Below are 21,483 nucleotides of genomic sequence, written 5' to 3'. Positions count from 1 at the left end.
TCCACTTTCTTTAATGACTGAGGTTTGAATCAAGCTTAAAGACCTGAAGGTATGGGAACATTGAGTGACGTCTCTTTAGACACCAGTCAGTCCCTAAAAGGACAAGAACGGGATGGGATAAAGAACTGTTTAGGGAAGGTCTTGTATTAAAGGCATTTTTAGAACATGACAAACAAAAACAAACATACAAAAAAGTGCACAAGTGTTATTTGAGGAAAAAAGCAGAAATCCATGTCTACCTCGAGTCTTCACAGAATACAATTAATACTTTCTGGCAAATAATCAAAACATCAAAAATGTTTGGCACATTCACAACATGAATTCACTTGGTTTCTCCCTTCACCTACATCTATGCATTAAGTAGGAACAAGTAGGATCTTTGGCTCAATTAGAGTTTGGGTCTGTCTGCCCAATAATAAGAGGGGTGACTCTTTTTGCATTGCGTTTGCATAGAAATTGGATCTCGAGAGGAGAATTATATGAATGCGTCAGTGAGTAATACAAAAAGACAACATGGCACTTCATGAATGTTTTGAATCTGTTAGCTTGTTGCTGTTTTATCGTTTATTGGGCCTGCCAGGACCAAGTGTTCCGCTCCCTATCTCTTCTGATGAAGAATTGCCTTAAGAAAATAAATTGGAATGATGATGGACCATTAATGGCAGTGCATCATCTGAAATTGTCCTCTTATCAGATAAAGACAGAAGGAAGAGAGCACACACAGAATACCATTTTCAAGATGACCCATTTCATTCTACCTGCACATTTCTTAGGGACAAACTACCCTTGCACTGGTCTAGGTCGAGACCGAGTGTCCATTTACAAACGTAATTGTGTGTGTTTAAGTTTGTGGTCCGGAGAGAATCAATCAAGGCACATGAGTGTCTGGTGGGGGCAAAAAGGATTGGTGTATCCAACGTCAGGAGCCCCGGGGTGACCACCAACCCTTCTCACAGGATTTCGAGGACATCGCTCTCTTTTAGACCGAAGTGGGTCTTGTATTTGTCGAAAAGGCACTGAAGGGATTTGATGTACATCGCGTGGTACTGATCCACCACATCTGGGGTTGGCTCCTCGACTTTTGGCACTGTAATGGGCTCCCCGACTGGTGAAAACGAAGAGTGAAAGTGTGTAAACAGAATTAATCAAGAGTAAAAAGAAAATGTGCATTAGTAGGAGTTAAACATTAATGTGCCCTTGAGGTCGGACAGAGTAAATATTGACAGTGTGAATCTTCTGCTGACTGCCTTAAATGGTGTGCTTGTAACTTATAACATTGGCCTTTTAAATTACATTACAGAATGAGCGCACATTTGAAAGCACATTTGACAATTTTGGTGGTCTTTCATCTATTTTTCATCTATTAAACATTTACCATTTTTTGTACGCATATAGGCATGGCGGGGAATAGCAGTATCCGTATTAGGTATTAGTATTAATAATAATTATAATAATAATATATTCTATTTGAAGCACTTTTCAACACACAAAGACTTATGAGGCAGTGCTCTTCTATTAGAAAGTAGACGAGGATGACGTTAACCTTCAAGTGTTAACACTTTAAACTCACCAACAGTAGTGATGGGTTTGCAGTAAGGCACAATGCCCCAGGTGTCTGCCGAGAAGAAGCTACATCCGTGGAATAGACAGGGGGCAAAGCCCACAATCTTCTGCATCTTCCTCTGCACCAGTCTCCACCAGGAACCTTCCTCAAAGATAATCTGCTGGTAAGCGTCATTCTCCCCAAATGAGTACACGGGAACCAGGTCCGACCTGAGGGAAGGCCACAGATTACTCAACAAAGCTCTTTGCTATACTTGGATAGAGTAACAGTTTTTTTTTATGATGACTTTGGTTCATACAAATAAAATCATATAATAAATAAAGACTTTATAACTTTGTACATATTCAAGTAATTCTCAGCATTGTAACTAGTGTAAAATTGATTTTAAACTTTATATATTAGATACATTTTCAAGGAAGGCAAATATCCATAATATAGTAATATTGATAATATTGTGTTTTAAAGGGTACCCTTTTTTAAGGACATACAAAGTAATACATATATATGATGTCAAGTACCTGTAGAATTTGAAATTATTTTCATACTTTACTGGTTTTGAATAACTAAACTTACGTGACCCAAATCCACTATGTGTTGGCTTCTTTTTCTGATGTTGGACTGTAATCCTAGTTATGAATGAACATTCCCGAATCTAAAGCCTCTTTGGAAAAGGCACTACAAGAGAATACATAACCTGAAATAGGACCCGGACTCATTATGGGAAAGGTTCCCACTGGCTTGCACTGAATGTTTACTTATGATGTTAACTAGTGGACTTATAGTTCTGTTTATGGGATTTAGTCGAAGCTCTTTAATAATTGAGCTCAATGTAAGGGACCATGCACTTTCGAGTCAGGATTAAAAATGTTCTCATTATGAAACTCATCTAAGCTTGAAAACCGGTTTTCATAATGAGATATTTATTTTATACATTCCTAGGCATTGAGTATTCAGTGCATCACTGGTATATTGATATATATTAAAAAAAAAATGATATAGCTTCTTAATTTTCTTGGCTCTCCATTATATTTTGAGATGATGAGTGCATGCTTTTGCCAGACATACCCTTTCTCGAGAGCTAATCGGACGAAGCCCTTGCGTCTGCTCAAGGTGACAGAGTTTTTTCCTGGGGCACACTCCAGAGATTCGGCTGCCCCACCGACTACGATCACCACAGCATTCCCTGTGCCATTACAAGTCAGCAGGTAGTCTATCGAGTTCTTGTTCACGGGGCAGATGCCTGTAGAGGGGGGGGAAACAACAACTGAGTTTGTAATTCCTTACTGTGCACAAATATCTGCCATCAATCCCGCAACTCCCTAACCTCACTATTCTGACCTAAAACTTTGGTTCCTTATTGTGTCTGGCACTGATAAAACATTTATTGTGTTTCTCCCCGCTTCATCTGATTATTTATATTGTCCCTTTATTACGTCTAGTCTCAACTTGTTCCTCAGACGCAGCAAAATAAATACAGGCCTGTGTATGTTTGTCCTTAAGTTCCCTTATTGTGAAAGACTCTGACCATGTAGCATACAAGTTCAAGGAAACCAGCTTTGACAGAGGGTTGGATATGATCTAGTAAGAATAGAACTTCAAAAAGTAGCTGTTCTTTCGTTAAACAACCATGATGAATTTGGGCCTCAATATAACCTCAATTGATTATACAGTAAAAGATAGAAATATTGCAGCCAAAACAAACTGGAGAAAAAAGCGTAGCAAGCTTAGATAAACAAAAGCCATTTGGCTGTGCAACAGGCCAAAGCTCAACCGTTGTAATGATGCTGCAGTCAACGTTATCAGAAGTTTAAGCATATAAATATCTGATGTACCTCCAGACATTAGGTAATCTCGAAGGACTGGGAAACGAAAGTTGCCAGCAAGCGTTGCCAGGGACGGCTTGATCCCTGGGAATTTCTTGGAGAAGCTTGTGGCCTCGGTCCCAAAGTTGCAGAAAGCACCAAAACAAAAGATGCCGTGGGGGTGGTATCCAAAAATGTAGTTCCGGCTGGGCAACAGGTCGTGGGTCTTGATCAGCTGAAAGACAAGGGGGGGGGGGGGGGAGAGACACATAATACGTTTAAATTGCTTCTCTGTAGAGTTCGCAAAATTTAGGAACTATCGGTTTATGTGGACAACGATTCAGTAATCTGGAACATTCTCTGGATGTTTGGCCCTGACAAAGTAGTCTAAATAATGCTGTGTGTTCAACCTTCATTTCAATCTACAAATAATAAAAAAACTTTTGCGAGAACCAGGAGGTCCAAACATCTTGTACTGTATATTATAACAAAAGACAACCAGCCTAAGTTAAACACGACCATTAGGAACATAGCTAGTACACACAGCTACTTCTCGTGTAGTCTAGGATTTGTTAACCAGTAGTAGGCAAACAATTTATGTAACCACATTAGGGGGGGGGGGACTTGGCAAATAGAAAACTACACTGGATCAGCAACATATGCCATTGCCAGGGAAGGAAGAATAGGGCATGGACAGCATAACAAGGGTTGTGCAGCAGGGACAATCACTAATATATTCATGTCAGCATAAATTGGTTCAGTCAAATTACTTTTTTCCAAGTCAAATACTATTATTCTCAACATTTCAATGTGACATTATTTAAACACTACAAAATCGGTACAGCACCAGATAGGGTTATTAACATAACCTTTCAACAACAGCAGTAGTTGAAAGAAGCCCTAGCATGAGTTAAGAGAATGATTTAATCAACGTACTCCAGGTTTAAATACAGCCAAGTAACACCAATGATTAAAGTGCAGGACACTGTGGTGAGCAAGGTTCAAGGTTCCTCCAGGGAGCACGTCTCACGTCGTCATCAATTGGCCAACAGAGCACATAAAGATCCATCCATGTGTGCACTGCTATTTTGATACTGTGTGGAATGGGGAGTGAATGTAGTGTCCAACACTGGTCTGATGAAGAACAAAAAGAGTATGGCATTTGCTGTATTTTTATTCATGATTCTACTTGTTGGCGTTGGCCATAGTTAGGGGTCCGAGCAGCGAAGCTGCTTGGTCCCCTATTGTTTCTGTAACGTTTTTTTTTTCCCTCAAATTCTGTAAAAGTCATACTGCAGCCTATACCGTAAGTCGAAAACTCTTGAAATTTCCAGGTATGGTTACCAATAACCCCCACTTCGCATAAACCCAAATTTGTGGTACTGCACCCAAAGGTGGCGCTTATGTAAAAAATCATGAATTAGGCTTATTTCTCCTCACCAGATTGACCTAGACTCAAAATTCTTTCATAATATTAATCTCTAGAATCAGATGCATCATTAAACCCCCTCATCAAACAGAATTTGTTTTATTTAGTTCCATTTGAGAAATATTGGCCAATAAAGTTGGAGCAGTTAGCCCATTTTTTCTTATATGACCATTTTGTTATTGTTTAAAAAAAACATATGACTATCATTAGGTGGATACCAATACCCCAAACGCCAAACGTCCACAGTCTCAACCCATTTTGCCTATATGACCATTTTGTTATTGTATAACTACCATACGGCTATCATTAGGTGGAAACCATTAACAGTGCACATTTTCAGATCTGTACTCTTTTAAGAAAGACATTAATTCTCTTGTGAAATGTGTGCTTGGATTTTTCTTGATGTTGTGTGCTTATCAATAGACATTTTCACCATGTGAATGAGGTTTCATGCAGTTCAGGAATGCCAATGGCTCAAAGCTGGTGATCCTTAGGTTGAGAGTTTGAATACTGATTAGAGCGTTATGAACAAGTTGAACATGACATTCTTTCATTGCCACTCATTTAAGAAACACAACATTTAACAGCACCTGAAATTCATAATGCAATCAACATTCCGGCTCTTCATTAACCGTTTTTCCTTCATAATTAACTGTCATATTTATATTTATTCTGTTAGTGTTCTTGACCTCAAATGTTTAATTTCCCCAGAATTTCAAAGATTTTTCAGGTATATGCTTAAGAAAGCCCTTAATTCACTTGAGAAATGTGTGATTGGAGTTTTCTGGATGTTGTGTGCTTATCAATAGACATTTTGACCATGTGAATGAGGCTGCAGTTCAGGATTATAAGTGGCTTAATGGGATAATGCCTTGTACAGGTGATCCTTAGGTTGAGAGTTTGAATCCAGATTAGAGCATGCTGAACATGACATTTGGCCAATGCTCACCTGAAAGCCGAGGCACAGAATGACATTAAGTGGAAAATATTCATCAACATCTTTCCTTCACAATTATATGTCATATTTATATATCTTCCTTTAGTGTGTTCTTGACTTTTAATTCAGCTCGGACCCCATTAATCACCGCTTGCGGTTATATTCATATATAGTTTTTGTTTGACTAAGAATTGGCTGAGATTTCCAAATCACCTGAAATGCACTCGCAACCTTGACTTGTGCCTCTGTCATTTTACTTTAAATAAACAACAGTTGGGATTTGAGCCCAACTCAAAAAATAGCCATGCTTCAATAGACACGATGTCCATGAGACTGTGATAATGCTTCTGTGCACAGGTCGATTTTATCTTCTACCTCAACTCAAGGTACAGAGAACAGGCAAAGAGGACAAAATACCAGCTCAGCCTTGCTCCTATCTGGCAGGACAAAGTCTAGAACTCCCCATTAACGTCAAGCGGCCCTAATCAACTGGGAGCCAGGGGCCGCATGGAACCTGCAGCTGATAAACGATCCAGCCCTTGATTAGCTGATGAAGCATTCATGCCACGCCCGGGTGTCACGCACAATTGATCCATCTTCCATCACAAAAACCAACATGCCTTTAGATATAGTTAGCGTTAGAACAGGACTATGTAGAACGTTTACACGATTTACCTATGGGTCCATTTCAGGATGGTGTTTTGGCATATTTGACTAGTTTCTCTCTTGCAATTAGTTTCATTTTTTTTCAAAATTGGGGTAGGTATATATTAGATTTAATTGCACATAAAATTGAATCATAGATTTAAAGGTGTGTTTCATGAAAATACACTTTAAACGTATTTAACTTTAATTGGGTTGTCTCTCAACTTACCCTGACTGGAAAGTAGTCTCTGAAATACGTCCACACGGTCCAGTTTCTGACCCAGGAAGACCTCCTGCCACCTGAACAGATGAATAATGTTAATAACTTTGATTATGTTGGAATGTCCTCTGTCGTATTAAGTTTTATAAAAGTATCATTAAAGTGACACAAATAGTCAAATGCACACAATAGACACATTTGCGTGTTCATATTCTGAGCCTGGAATATGGTCCAAACAGATACTATCATTTTAGAAAGCATTACCATATACTAGCAAAGAAAATAGTTTCAATCGTACAGATTACATTTTTCTTCAGATTAACTGTTATGAATGAACTGTTATGAACCAGTAATTGCATATCCTTTTTTTTGGGGACGTTTTAAACCAAAAAATCGTTATTAAATGGTTTGGACAAAAGCTGCCTGAACAGTGATGTCTTATGTTAACAGTCACATCTGCGAGGCGCGAACTGCATGGTCAGATGGCAGTTCATCCAGGCATCCATGCCAGTGGGTATGGATTTAGAGATAAACGTCATCTGTCTCGACGTCCAAGGGTTTTTACCTTGCTTCGGGGTGTTCCAGTCAAAGATGAGCCAGGCGGTGTACATGGCAGCGATGAGCCAGCAGTCCGTGCAGAACATGTAAATCAAGAGCACTGTGGCTGAAAGACCTGCAGACAGAAGGACTCGTCTAAGAAGCTGGAGTCGAAATACTGTCATGTGAAGATGCATACCCTGTACGGGGTCTTCGGTCCCCCATGAGGGAAAGAAGTGTGATCGTCTGTTTTTAGTATGACGTGCTGACTGGTGAATTTGCATAACGTCAGGTACTGTTTTAGAGGATTTCTTCCCTCAGGCAAAATGAGGATTGAAAATGTTTAAAATCTAAGAAGAAATTGAATGGTGTCTTTTTGTACAGGCACCATTTTAGTCTGGTTTGATTAATGTAAACTGATTCATGGCTTATAATATATATATATATATACACTATAGTCTATATGTAACTATTGATCATCAGAATTATTTTACTATTATAATCAAGCCATAACGATTCGACCATTACATAATGAATGGAGGAATGGAAAGTCAAATTACTTAATCCTATTGGTAGCCTTTTTGTGTGCTGAGCATAAGTCCATGGCGAGGGGGGCGGGGGGCAAGAAAAGCACAAATTACAGCATAATTATGCATGAAGCTTACTGCATTGACCTCGTTATTTGGAGCCTAATGAACACAGAGTTCAACACAGCTAAAAATTCCCCAAGGGCCCTTGCACCTATAGTGGGAAAATTATATTTTCTCATTACGTTTCTCTATAGTGTTTAACATTTGGCTCCATTGTAACAATATTTACCTTATATTCTTGAATAATTTATGCTTAAAGTTAACCTTACTTATACTTATTTTCTAAGTGAAGTGAGACTAATGTCTTTGATTACAGAGGGATGTCTGTCTGAGTGTTCTCCGGTCAACCCAGGACCCTCTGAGGTGTTATGAATGACAAAAGGGACAGGGCCCGGAGCCTGCCCCTCAACCCCTGCTGACGCATTTCTCTCTCTACCAATATTCCAACAATTTGGCTTCCTCCTATAGTTTCCACCATAAAGACAGCGAGAGAAACGAAATGTGAAAATAGAATTTTCCCACTAAACCCCAACACTGAAGACACACAGGTAAACTCTTGCACTCACCCAGGGCCAGGAAGGAGATGACCCACTGGAGCACGGAGATGCACTGGAGATGCTTCTCCATCTTGGACCTGCAAAGCCAGGGAGGAGAGGGCAGGTCCTGCAGAACCGAGAGAACACTGGATCCAGTGCCTAGAGACACACACAAACACACACACACACACACACACACACACACACACACACACACACACACACAGGAGGAAGAGAGATAAGGAATAAGGAATGAGATAGGGATTATACAAAACATGAAAATCACTCCTTTGTGAAAACATTTGAAGAAGAAAAAAAACGAAAACTACATCAATTATATATGCTCTTAAAAAGCTAAGTCACTAAGACAAAGTAATGGATTAGAGCTAGGACCGACAATGACCACACAAAAAACAACACAGGCTCTATGCTTGTTTCTTTCTCAGCAACTTTCATTCTTCACAGTGTAATTGCATTAGACTACAGCCTAATCAACGAGGTTGGGCGGGGGCGGGGGGTTGATGAGACAGATGACACACACAACACACACACACACACACACACACACAACACCGTGGCAAGCGCCTACGTCATGTCCACCACAGAAATTAAACCACAATCCTGAGGCACCACTATACAAACTCACCATAACCATCCAACTGTCTCCCCATAAACAGCATGGGACCAAGGTAGAAACTCTCTTCCCCCTCTTCAGTCAGTGAGCACTCAGTCCTGATACAGGGAGCATGTGAGGAAGGCGTCCCACATTAGATTCACGAGAGCCAGAGAAGCTCACAGCACAGAAAAGCCAATAAAGATGGCCTAAGAGACCTGATCCCATTTGTAAATAATCCGAACAACATGATGGCTGAAGGCTAGAGGGTTTAAGTCCTCACAGGGCCATCGATGTTTGGATCGCTTCCAGTCAACGGCCGGGAGGGCGGGAGATGCAATGACCACGTTTACCTTTGGCAGTTGGGTACATTCTTACAGGAGAGAAAGGCTAGGCTTACAGCAGAAGTTTGACTAAAACGGTAAAATCTGTGCTTTTTTGTATTGTATTAATATTACTGCCATCTCTTACCCTTTCTCACATGAGCCAGACCCAATTCCACTAATTCAAGTCATGGAATTTCTGCCAATATCCGTGAACCATCTAGGATTATAGGAGGAACTTTAAGACTTCTACTGAGGTGGGGAAAAAGGATCAAATAAGTCTTTATTTTCAAGCTGCTGTCCAGCAGTACAGCCATTGAGTGCAATAACAAGAACTTTAGTCCGCCTTCACTCACTTATCAGAGGTTCACTGTGTCCATGTCAATAATCAAAACCCATACACAAACGCGCTTACAAAGTCTAAGCAATAGGGCTATTTAGACCAGGTCGATTAACTCATCAATAAATGTATAGTAAACTGATAGAATTCAACAATGCCCCAGGCTTTCGGATGATCACTCCGAAAACATATACAGTAGAATTTTCCAAAAAGAATAATCACCCTCATCATCATATTGATTAAAAACAGAATGAGAGGTAAATCCAACACCTACATCTACAACTTTTAAATGTTTCAACTTTTTAAGTAGACAACTACTGACTGAAATTCAGTTAGGATCGTGGTGTTGGTTTTGATTGTATTCAGTTACTGTATACAATCAAAACCAACAACATCATCCATACAATTAAATTAAATTAATCTTCCAAAAAAAAAAATCGGCCAGTAGACTGACCCACACATACATTATTCTCTAAGCTTTGAAGCCAAAGTTTTTAAATCAACATTCTGTCTTGAGAGTGGCACAAATCAACGCACAGGAACCAGATCAACGCAAGAAATGAACACGTTCGCTTACTTTTCATTTCCAAAAAGATGAGTGAGCAAAGAAAACAAAGCAACTCGACTCAATACGTGCATCCATAACAATAAACCCCAAAACATTTAACATGAGTGGTGCGGTAGAGCATCACACAACAGCATGTCTTACAGTAATTACTGCCGAGTCTCACCTTGGACGACACCCGAATAGGCAGCAAGAAGCGTCTTCATGTCTGCAGATCTGAGTGAATCGATGACCAAACACTGAATTGTTATCTTCTGTTGTGACGTGTGTCCCGATCTACAGCTCCCCTGTCATGACAGGCTTCTTCAGACTGCAATGAATGAGCGCACTAGACAGACATTTAATCTGAGTTGGGGAGGAGCAAGGGGTGAGCGAATCAATCGCCAGTATGTGATCTGCCCGCAGAAAGAATTGGGTGGGTGCCAGCCAAGTTCAGGGATCGATCGGGTGAATGTTTCGAAGAAGTTCAACTACTGCAGCGGCTCGGTCGGTGCAGCTGTATTTATCGAGAGCACTCTCAGATGGGTGTGTGTCGATTGATTGTTATCTAATAACCGCTCTTTGGCAGTATTGTTATGATTTTTCTTTGATACTTTGGAGCAGCCTACTTGGATGTTATGTTGTATTGTCGGAGATGACCGTCATTTGCATTTATTTCCATTCAGTTGGTTGCGAAATTTAAATATAAAACACACCGATAGGGGTTTATATTTTATTTATGTAGCCTGATATTAATAATGCTTAATACGTTCAAACCTATTAAATGACATTGAAGTGCTTTCAGAGTTCAGGGATGCATGAGGTCAGCTGCAGGCGTGTGATATTTTGAGTCTTTATTTCATGATGCGTTCAATCTCATTCTCTAGGCCTACTGATAAATTAACTTTTATATTAAATCAAACTATCATCGATATAAATAGCTCCTTCAAATATCATACCACGTATGACTCTCGGACTCCCGTTCTTCCTTGCCGTCTTTTAAGATTTGAAGTTTTGTTATGTTATTTGTTATTACTCGGATAATAAAAAGTTCCCAAGGCTTTTTTCAAATATAATTATATATAATATAATTATAGCCTAATGTTTATATAGATATTGTAAAACATGTTATCAGCCAATGAATAGGCCAACATTGTAAAGTGTAAAAAAAATCCCCATTACATAAGAAAATTAAGACTACTTATGTTTAAAGATAAGATATACAGTAGGACGTCTTGAAAACGTACTTTCACCTTTGCCTTCAAAAATAAATCAATTCTATCCATTGCTGGATCCTGTGTGAGTGCTTGCATGCATGCTCGCATGCGTGTGTGTGTGTTTGTGTATGTGTGTGTGTGTGTGTGTGTGTGTGTGTGTGTGTGCGTGTGTGTGTGTGTGTTTGTGTTTTTGTGTGTTTGTCTGTGGGTGACACATGTGTATGTGAGTGTGTAGGTGCATCGATGTGCTGTTTCACTGAGCACATGTGAATTTTCCTATTCTTGATACATGATCAGGCAATATGAACATCTTTGATGCTTTAATTAGTGTGTCTCATTCAGCCAATGGTATTCACACACAATATCAAGGACTGTGAATTAATGGGAACATTAAAGAGATCACACTGCCCTCAACATTACCAAGTTAGCGTACAATGGCAGTATGCACAAAAATACAATTCTGATTTGGCTACTGCCACACCATTTTTATATATCTGCACACATATCTGCACCTATCACTATCACTATCACTATATGTCTGCTTACCGTTGCCTATTTCTTGTCGCAAGAGTAGGGGTTTATTGGCCTGGCCTTATTCCAACATGGCTGCCTTATCCTCCCCTGGTCTCTATTTGGATTGCATCAATCCTCCCCTCCACTGTGATAGCCTCGCCAGCCTGTGCCAGAGTGTTCTGGCACTCACTGGCTGCCATGCATCACCCAGGTGGGTGCACCCACCTGGGTGCACCCACCTGTGCCCCCCCCCCTCCCCCCACCTGGGCCCCTCCTCCCCCCACTCACAATGTAAAACAATTGGGGTGTCAGGAAGAAATCTGGATAATTGTGGGTAGTTATTATTGATAATTACCTATTTCATCATTCACAGTTATACTTTTTTATATATATGACCAAACCCTGGAATTTTCCTAGGGATATATTTCTGTGTGTGTCTCTCTCTCTCCTTCTCGCTCTCTCTCTGTCTCTCTCTCTGGCTTTACCTCCCTGACACGCTCTCTCTTTCGCTCTCTCTGTCTGCTCTGTCTAAACTTTCCCCTATTTCTGCTACTCTCTGTCTCAACCTCCCTCTCGTTCTCTATCCCTCCATTCCTCCATCTCTCTCTCTCTCTCTCTCTCTCTCTCTCTCTCTCTCTCTCTCTCTCTCTCTCTCTCTCTCTGTCTCCACCTCCCTGTCTGGAACTCTCAGCCAGGCTGTGTTGAAACAATATTGGTGGTACCCTGCCTAAAAAGATTGTGCCCCTTGCTTAATAAAAAGGCAGCAAAGGTCATCAACAAATATTCTGTAATAAACTGTATCATCTGGCATCCATCACTGATTTAGCTGTTAAAAATTAATAAGAGGAAGATAAACATAGGTTCAAAGCTCAACATTTAAATGATCAAAAACACATATTTTGAAACATTTAATACATTACAAGCCATGGCACACATATACAGTTGAAAGGAATAATGACATAGTGAATGAAATATAATGGGAATAAAAACTTTGATTGAACCGTATTTTGTATATCGGGTATACAGTCTTCAATTGGAAATAAATTACTTATATTTACTATGTAATTGAATATTACTTAATACAATAATTAGAATATGTTTTAATGCATATTCAACCTTGTATTCGATGACGTTTCAGGCTGACTATTTTTAATCAGATTCCACAACCTGAGTCTTAAAATGCTGTGCAATCAGAATGAATATTTGGTTGACAACGGAATTAAAAACCATGGTTTAAGTTTTGAGTTGGACACATCTTCCTTGTTTCCTTTTCATTACCCTCGTTTAATATGTGAAGTAGTTAAAATGTGCTCATAGACAGCATAATCCCAAATAAACTAACCACATGCAATGTTTGCGACAGTGTATCTGATGTCAAGGCACGGGGCAGGTTACATTATTAAACAAACTATCAAACTTGGCCGGCCAATCACAATTCATTCCATACCATGAACCATAGCCTACCTAACTTGAGGTAAAATACCTCTTTCTCAAAGCCTCAACCCATCTGGGTGCGTGAGCCATCCACGCCTCTACACCGAGGCCCCTCTGGATGTGACTCAGACAAAGTTGAGGTAGGTGTCCTTTTCCACGCCGTAGTCGGTCTTGTGCTGGTCAAACAGGTTGCTCAGCTCCTCCATGTAACGCTGGTGGAGGGCATCAAGCTGCTCCACACTGGGCTTCTCGTTCTTCTCCACCCTGATTGGTCGGCCCACTGCCCGGGGGGAAAGCAAGGACATTAAAATTGCAATATGTACAGTACCATCTGACCGTCTGGGTAACATGATTATTGTTGATTTAATAAAAAAAGAACAAATCGAAAGGTGATGGCCTTTATATTGGCCTTTCCTCTACTGATGCTCTGTGCCAGGGCTATTGCAGACATATTGCAGCAGAGTGGTTGATAAAGGCTAAATAAAGCTGAGTTCAAACATCTCTCCGTCTCCCTCCCACTGTCCTTGTGCAAATTCTTTGGCCCAACTGATGATACTCCAACACTAAGTTTTGAATTTTTGTTGCAAAATCAACAACCTTTTGGTTGATTGTAAAGTCTCTGGTAATGCAGTTTACATTTCAATGCCTGAGAGAACTCTCCAAAATGCTTGATTGCTTAATGAAACATTGATGGTAGTTTGGTGGGTGATATTAGAAGTTATAAACCTCTGCTGTGAAAACTAGCCTTCAACGTCAATAACATGGAAAACATAGCATGACGAGGGCGATCATATCTTTTCAAAATCTTGCCATAAGGGCTGCAGGAGCAAAAAGATCAGCAAATTGGAGCAAAAGGCACAGACAGTAGCAGCATCAATATCAGTTTCCCAAGAAGGAGACCTTATTGTGGAAGAACCAACAGTGCTTTAAACAAATAGCCCTATGCTCCACTTGCATGTCAGCCAAGGTGAAATTGCTATACCGCCATATTAGTCTGGAGGACCTAGCCAAGATGGATATGTTTAGAACAGTAATAAGTGACCAGCCATTCAAGTGTTGGTCTTAGTCTGACCTTCTTCTGTATTCCAAACTACATTGTAGGTAAGAACTTTAATGGGAAAATTCTGATTTCCCATCTTGCGAGGGCTCCCATCTAGGCCTCGGATGATTGTAAGATAGGCCTAGGATCATTGTTTGTTTGTTTTATGGATTATTATTAGTTTGTTGTATGATCGTTGTATGTCAGTGTACCGTTATTACCCAAATACAAGACAATAATTGTTATAAGTTCGGTATAAGTCTTTATTCTACCCAGTTTGGTCAGGTTATGATTGGCTTGGCTCAAAATTCCCGCAACATAACCAAAATTGGTGGTCTGAGATCGGTGGGAGAAGAGAAGGGACTGGGAAGCATTTGCATTCTTTTTTTTTTTTTTGGAAAGTATGGCATTGGACAGCCTTTTTGTCAGTGCCATTGTGATTCTCTTTGTATTTCAGGTTTTACTAGCAGTTTTACTAGCAGGCTGAATTCATAAAAGATAAAAAGCTTTTGAGGGAATTCTGGGTATTGTAGTCCGAGAAAATTAAAAATGCTCTATTCCGAATATGACAGAAATGTGATTATTACATTCAGAATAAACATCAACACCTTTGACAGTGCCGTATTCTTACAATATGCAATTATAGATAGTTTGATGGAAAACGTAACTTACCGACTGTGTTTATTGGTTTTCTGTAAGGCATCAGGCCAAAGGAGTACTGGAATACACCACGCGCGTGAAAGAGAGGCAAGGAGATGCCCATCACTGACTGCAGCTTCTCCTGGATTGCCCGCAGCCAGGTGCCTTTTGGATTCCCCACTTGATCAAACACCTCATTCTCTCCAAAGGAGAATATGGGTACCAGATGAGCACTAAAAGAAAGGGTGTAAGCCATTTGTTTCTTTAATCCATGTTGTCGAGTTCGGGTGCCCTTCATGTTATGAAACTACTAATGACCCTTGGTTGACTGCGTGCTTTTACAGAAAGCACCATCAACTCAAACACACATCAACTGGTGCAATGTCTTTGACACAGTAGCTCTCTCTGTAAAGACATGCACCGTAAGAGATGTTCCCATTTTGTGTGTTTATCCCTGCTCGACACTTACCCGTGCTCCATGGCCAGTTTGATGAAGCCCTTCTTATCGGCCAGGAGAATGTTGAAGGTGCCAGGGTGAGCATCCAGGGCTTCTGGAGCTCCGCCCACCGCGATTACAACAGCGTTACCGCCCCCTTTCCTCTGCAGCAGGTAGCTCGCGCTCCCTTTGTCTGACGGGATAAGACCTGCAATGCACAACCACGATCTGTGAGTCGTTGGCACGTAGCATGTCGATTTGGCTTTTTGCTACAACTCTGGATGTACTAGTGTTGATTGGTGACATGTCCAACCAGATGTATGATTAAAAGACTAACACCCCCTGGTCACTTCCCTGGTAGGCTGGAGTATGAATCCATCTATCATGTCTGGGTTAATGCTTCCACTTGTGATACCCCCAGTGGATACATTTTCAAAGGGCTTGGGGTTGGTGGAAAATAAGGTTCCTTTAAAAGGGCCGGCACTGACCTGCAAACATGATGTAGTCCCTGAAGAACGGAGCTCTGAACCACAGCGGCAGCATCAGCAGGTAGCTGTCCAGGCCTGGGAAGAGACGTCTGAAGCCGGTAGAATTGGTGCAGAAGTTACTGAAGGCTCCAGCCACCAGCACACCGTGCGGATGGAAGCCCAGGACATAGTTGTTTCTGGGGTCCAGGTCTGTGGTCTTGACCAGCTGGAAACGACCAGAGAGACCAGAGTAAGAACTTTAATGATGTCATGTATTTCTACTTGACAGTAGACAATCAATGAACGTCAAACCGAACAGCGAGTGGTTGTTGGTTTCTGACCTAAGACTGATGTTTTGATAAATCATTCACTCAGCCCATTCCAGCCTAAAATCAGTTTCTTAAGCTACACATCGGATGAGGAAAATCTCCTACCAATGTAGAACTTATTATCATTTCATTATTAATGTTAACATGACTTTGTCATACAAGGCAGGCTCTATATGGCCCATTAGGTTTGGGATTTGGCATGTTCCAATGGGACAAGTCTGGCACAAGCGTATCGTTCCTTTTACATATTTACTTTGATTACATGGATCAGATACACACACACACACATGCACGCACGCACACACACACACACACACACACACACGCAAACACACACACAGAAACACACACATGATTGCACTTTTACACACACACACACACACACACACACACACACACACACATGATTGCACTTTTACACACACACACACACACACACACACACACACACACACACACATCATTGCACTTTTACACACACACACACACACACACACACACACACACACACACACACACACACACACACACACAAACACAAATACACCTATACACTTCAGTTAACAGTGTTTACACTATATATAGATATTGTACCTTTGTACTGTATGCAAGGTCCTGATCTATCTTCAGTTACATGCATTAGTGACATATATTCCATGATTACATATTAACCCATGTTCCTGTGGGAATTTTGTTTAACAAAATCATACAAAAAACAATATGTTTAGTTGTATCAATCAATCACTTGTATCAATATTATTCATTTAATGAGCTCAATGCTAAATAGTGTTACTGTTCGACTATAACTCAACGCCAGTTCTATGACACCTTTGAAATATAAATGTATCATAAATGTAAACATGTTTATGTTTTGTCAGACGTGATGATAAAAGACCTTCCTAATGATATATGTCTGATTCTAGTGATAACAAATTGCCCAAGACTACTAGATATGACTGAGGCAGCATTTTACAGTAACAGGTGGAGTCAGAACTACTGCTGTGCTTTGAGATTAGGTAATCTATACAGTGTTCGGCCCTGGTAGGGACCGACCACACCAAACTCCAATCTGGAGATATCAGGATATCAGGGGTCACGTCAACAGTATAGCCAGGGGGCTCGTCTGTCATGCGCGGTAGCTTGTTTGCGTGTCTTGTGTGCGAGCCCTCCACATTCAAAACAACATCCGCTTGCTGTGTGTTTTTATCAGCGGCTGAGATAAGTGTTCCAAGGCCACTATGCGACGCGTTTTTGACACATCTACACTACTGCAAGCCTGGGAGCCGTGCTGTTATCCAAAGGGGCGATCCGCTCTACCTGTTGGGTGAGGGGAGGTGGGGAAAGGTGGTGGTAAGCGGGAGGACAATCCCTTCCATCCGCAATCAACCTATTTGTGTCTGTTTTCACTTTTAGGATCCAATCCAGGAATGTATTGGGGAGGTGGCAGTGAATACTATGTACTATAGTACTATTATGTTACCCTTTACAAAGTTTGTCATAACTTTGGATATTGTTCCAAAGTAATTTACAGTGATACATTTTCGATGCATGCCATGAATGAGGCTAGAGTCAGCTTTGGGGGTTAGGGCATTTTGCTCAGGGAGGCCTACAGGTAGACTGCAGACATTGGAGGTTAGCATCCCGTAAGGTCTACCCATCCCTCCCTCCCCTTTAACACCAGAACACACGTGTGGTTGGTTAGGAGTCCCCGGAGCGTGCTTTTAGCCAGTCAAAGGCTGTCCATATGAAAAGGACGTCAGAGATCAGCTGGTGGCCGTGCTCTGTCTCCAAGTCACTGCAGCGGGATTAGAGATGGTGGCGGAGAGCAGAGGCCTATTGAAGCCGACGAGGAGGAGACACTGTGTGACTGGCCCGCCTTACACTGAGCCCATTTTAATCTTAACGAGGCATACAGTCAGATGATGCTGTCAGAGGATGAGCGCCGAACGCGAGGTCAGGAAAATCCGCGGAAAGTACACAACCGTTATCTGCGTAAAGCTCACATGAGAACTATGTAATTTTTTTTTTAAAGGATGGTTTGAGGTCAAACCTATGTTAATTTATAAGCAGAAACAGAGAATAAACATAGCTCTGCTGTGTTTTGTACTGGCTTTGAATATTTCCAACTAAATCCAAAACAAGATCCACAAAACATCTCTACTCACAAGACAATTTCAGTTGGCATTTAAACCAAGTGCCCTTTGCAATTACTTATATTGAGCCATTTGAGTGTTTTAATCTTTAAGCCAGATACACAAGAGTTGAAAGCCAGTACCTGTAAATTGAGCACCAACATATTAATAAGTTTTAACTGATCTAAGTAGCCTTGCTTCCAAAAAATACAGTGTGATGGTGTTGTGGAGTGAAATCAATGTCATCCTTTCTGAACAAGTGGATTCTGTGTTGATGTTCTCTGTCTTATCAGCATGGTTCAAAGTGTAAATCTTGCTCAAGGGTAAGATGCAGCCCCAAAGTGGATTGACCTCGACAATGGAGTCCCTGTTACATTCAAAACACTCTGTTGTTGTGAAAAAACGATCAAGGTTTAACTTGATGCTTGACATACTCGTTTGTGTAGGTGTAAGTAAATAAACTCTTAGAGATTGAGCTGTCTCTTCATCGCATACTTTGATCCACGGACAAAATCAGATGCAGCCATTCGGTATGAAAAAATCTTCCATTTAAAAATATTCCAGTGAACAGTATGGTAGTGATAACACAAAGGCTTTAATAGGTAGAATATGTATTACTAAAGTTTGAATTTTTTAAGTGCAAGTGACGTCAAAGACATTCCGCGATAACGGAGTATTTACGTCAATTTCTCCAATAACTGTACACAGCAAAATCAATGGGTTGCAGTGACCTCTGGTGGACACTAAACCATCAGCAAGAGGACGAAGAGAAAAACTGAAATCGTAACCCACCTTACACTTTTCGTAAAAAGATTATGCAATTAATCGTATTAGTTTTAGTGTGAACATTAGTTTGATAATCCTACAAGCAAAATGTATGCTTATAGGATACACACTGCCCGATTTTTTCATATTTTTATATATATATATATATGTATATATATATATATATATTTATATAAAAAAAATATGAAAAAATCGGGCAAGCAGCATGATAAACATTTTAACAAACACACACACACACACACACACACACACACACACACACACGCACACACACACACGCACACACAATAATAATAAATAACTTCACACCTTTACAGGGAAGTAGTCAGTCATGTAGTCCCACAGTCGGAGGTCGCACAGGTAGTTAAATCGGCGCCCTCCCTTTGACGGCGTGTCATAGTCGTAGAACCACCAGATGGCGTACAGCACGCTCACCAGCCAGAAGCGTGTGAACATCAGGTACAAGAACAGCGCGATGCAGGTTGGTGCTGGGGAGAGAGAGGCGAAGGATCAGGGTCAGTGTGTAGTACTATCGTTTACATATGGTCCAGTTGTGATAGTACTGGTGTCAGTGAGGGTCAGTTTGTGTCGTTGCGAGGCCATAACACTTGTGTGTATGTGCAAAGAAAACCACCCCCTCTATATTGCAGTGGGGATGAGTGGTACATGAAAGAGGCCCGGCCTATGCATGATGAATGAGCTATGTGACGGTGTTGTCCATGGTGACCACTGCACTGCATTAAGGGCAGCGATGCAGATTACCTCACAGACCGGTTTAGGGGTTACTCATGGGTCACCAAGTCGAACTTGTTTACCTTTAAACCTCAAACCTGAACTTTAACACGTGCATATGCATGATATATATATACAACTATCTTGGGGAATCTAAAATATATGAGGCAAGAATGTTTAGCTTATGTCAGTTAATATGATTTGTAACATTGTAACTTTGTGTTTCTTTCAGTACATCTACATGACATTTCTGGCCAAATGCTAGTTGTTTTATAGATTTACTCTGATAACGCATATCAGATTGTCTTATCTATACTATTGTTGAATTCTAGCTCTCAGTCACGATGACTCGGGTCTTTTAATGCAATTCCTGCAAGGCTGTCTTCCAAAAAGCAGATCTTGACGATAATTACAATTTTATAAAGTGTTCACCCATTTCTGCCGAGTCATAGTAACAGTAGGCCTACTACAGTATTAGGGGCTTACTACATTATTATTGGCCTGCTGATGTCAGGGTGCCCTGCAACACATGTATGGACAGATGAACAGAGTAAAACTTTCACATCATGTCATCATCAAATGCTGGCACAACTCTGTCACACATACCTGTACATCTTTACGAGCTACAACCTGTGTTTAAACACTACACCTGCGCTCACCTTGCGTGACCCCATGACACTTCCTCTGTCGACCCTGTGAACTCACCGAGTCCCAAGAAGGAAAAGACCCACTGCAGGACGGCCGCCGTCTGTAGCCTCCTGTCCAGGGGAACATCTCTCGGGGCGAATGTTATCTTCATTTCTCACGGAAAGACCCAGAACACAGGCGATGTTCTTCGATGGCCGCAGGAGACCGAGTGAAGTTTTGGGTCCAAAGTCGTCTCCAGTTTCCACCACCCCCCTAACCCTCCACCCCCTCTTCATCATCGTCTCTCCTTATCAAGTGTTTATTACTCCATATCTCCCACATGCAACCTTTGACCCATGGCTCTTCTTGGTTGGGTCAGATGTTGAATCTCAGTAGAGCCACATTCCAGTGTTGGATGTTTAGCACTCTTTTCTATAGGCTATTCCATATCTATCTGTCTTTCCTTCTTACTGTTGGTGTTTGATTTTGGATTTTGTGTGTGTGCGCGTGTTTGTGTTTGTGCGTGTGTGTGTGTGTGTGTGTGTGTGTGTGTGTGTGTGTGTGTGTGTGTGTGTGTGTGTGTGTGTGTATGTGTGTGTGTGTGCACGCTTTTAGGGTCCTCTGCTAGGGACTATAAACTGGCATTGACCGGATTTGGAAACTGACCAGTGTCCCAAAGAGAGAGGGAGAGATCATTTTATGCAGCAATAATTGTGATTGTTTATACAATAATTCTAATGATAATTATTCGAATTTTTTTTACTATTATCATTTGTATTATTATTATTAATCATACTAATAACATTATAACTACCTAATTGCCTATCTTTAACGTAGTGTAATATAAAGGCTATGTGCATATCACAACCTAATTGATGTGATGAGCTACAAAGCGTCCCTCCCACATGAGACGCAGAGTGCGTAACGAGTCAGGTTGTTTTCCTCCGGTGCCGTTCTGAGCATCTAGGGTGGATGCTGAGCTGGCGGGCGGGGCTTCTCTATTCTCGCTGTGTGTAGCAGCTGCAGGACCGGACCCGAGGAGGAGACAGGCG

At 41.0% G+C, this 21,483-nt stretch overlaps 2 protein-coding genes across 2 annotated transcripts; both read right to left on the bottom strand.

The window, feature by feature from the left end:
• Positions 1-950: 950 nt before the first annotated feature.
• dgat2 (diacylglycerol O-acyltransferase 2) lies at positions 951-10,307 on the bottom strand (the record flags this gene model as incomplete). The annotated part of the gene is made up of 8 exons (XM_079738654.1): positions 951-1,105; positions 1,571-1,773; positions 2,630-2,804; positions 3,397-3,601; positions 6,607-6,677; positions 7,163-7,270; positions 8,291-8,419; positions 10,268-10,307. The coding sequence occupies 8 exons, from the start codon at positions 10,305-10,307 to the stop codon at positions 951-953; spliced, it is 1,086 nt and encodes a 361-aa protein (XP_079594780.1).
• A 3,062-nt stretch (positions 10,308-13,369) lies between these two features.
• mogat2 (monoacylglycerol O-acyltransferase 2) lies at positions 13,370-20,603 on the bottom strand (the record flags this gene model as incomplete). Its single annotated transcript, XM_079738655.1, has 6 exons — positions 13,370-13,524; positions 14,956-15,155; positions 15,392-15,566; positions 15,847-16,051; positions 19,382-19,560; positions 20,510-20,603. 6 exons carry the CDS (start codon positions 20,601-20,603, stop codon positions 13,370-13,372), a joined length of 1,008 nt encoding a protein of 335 aa, XP_079594781.1.
• Between the last annotated feature and the right edge of the window lie 880 nt (positions 20,604-21,483).

This window comes from Pollachius pollachius (assembly GCF_949987615.1).
Source record: "Pollachius pollachius genome assembly, chromosome: 6".
In the NCBI taxonomy this organism is placed as follows: domain Eukaryota; kingdom Metazoa; phylum Chordata; class Actinopteri; order Gadiformes; family Gadidae; genus Pollachius; species Pollachius pollachius.
The sequence above is the reverse complement of the archived record's forward strand: the minus strand, read 5'-3'. Positions and strand labels throughout refer to the sequence as shown.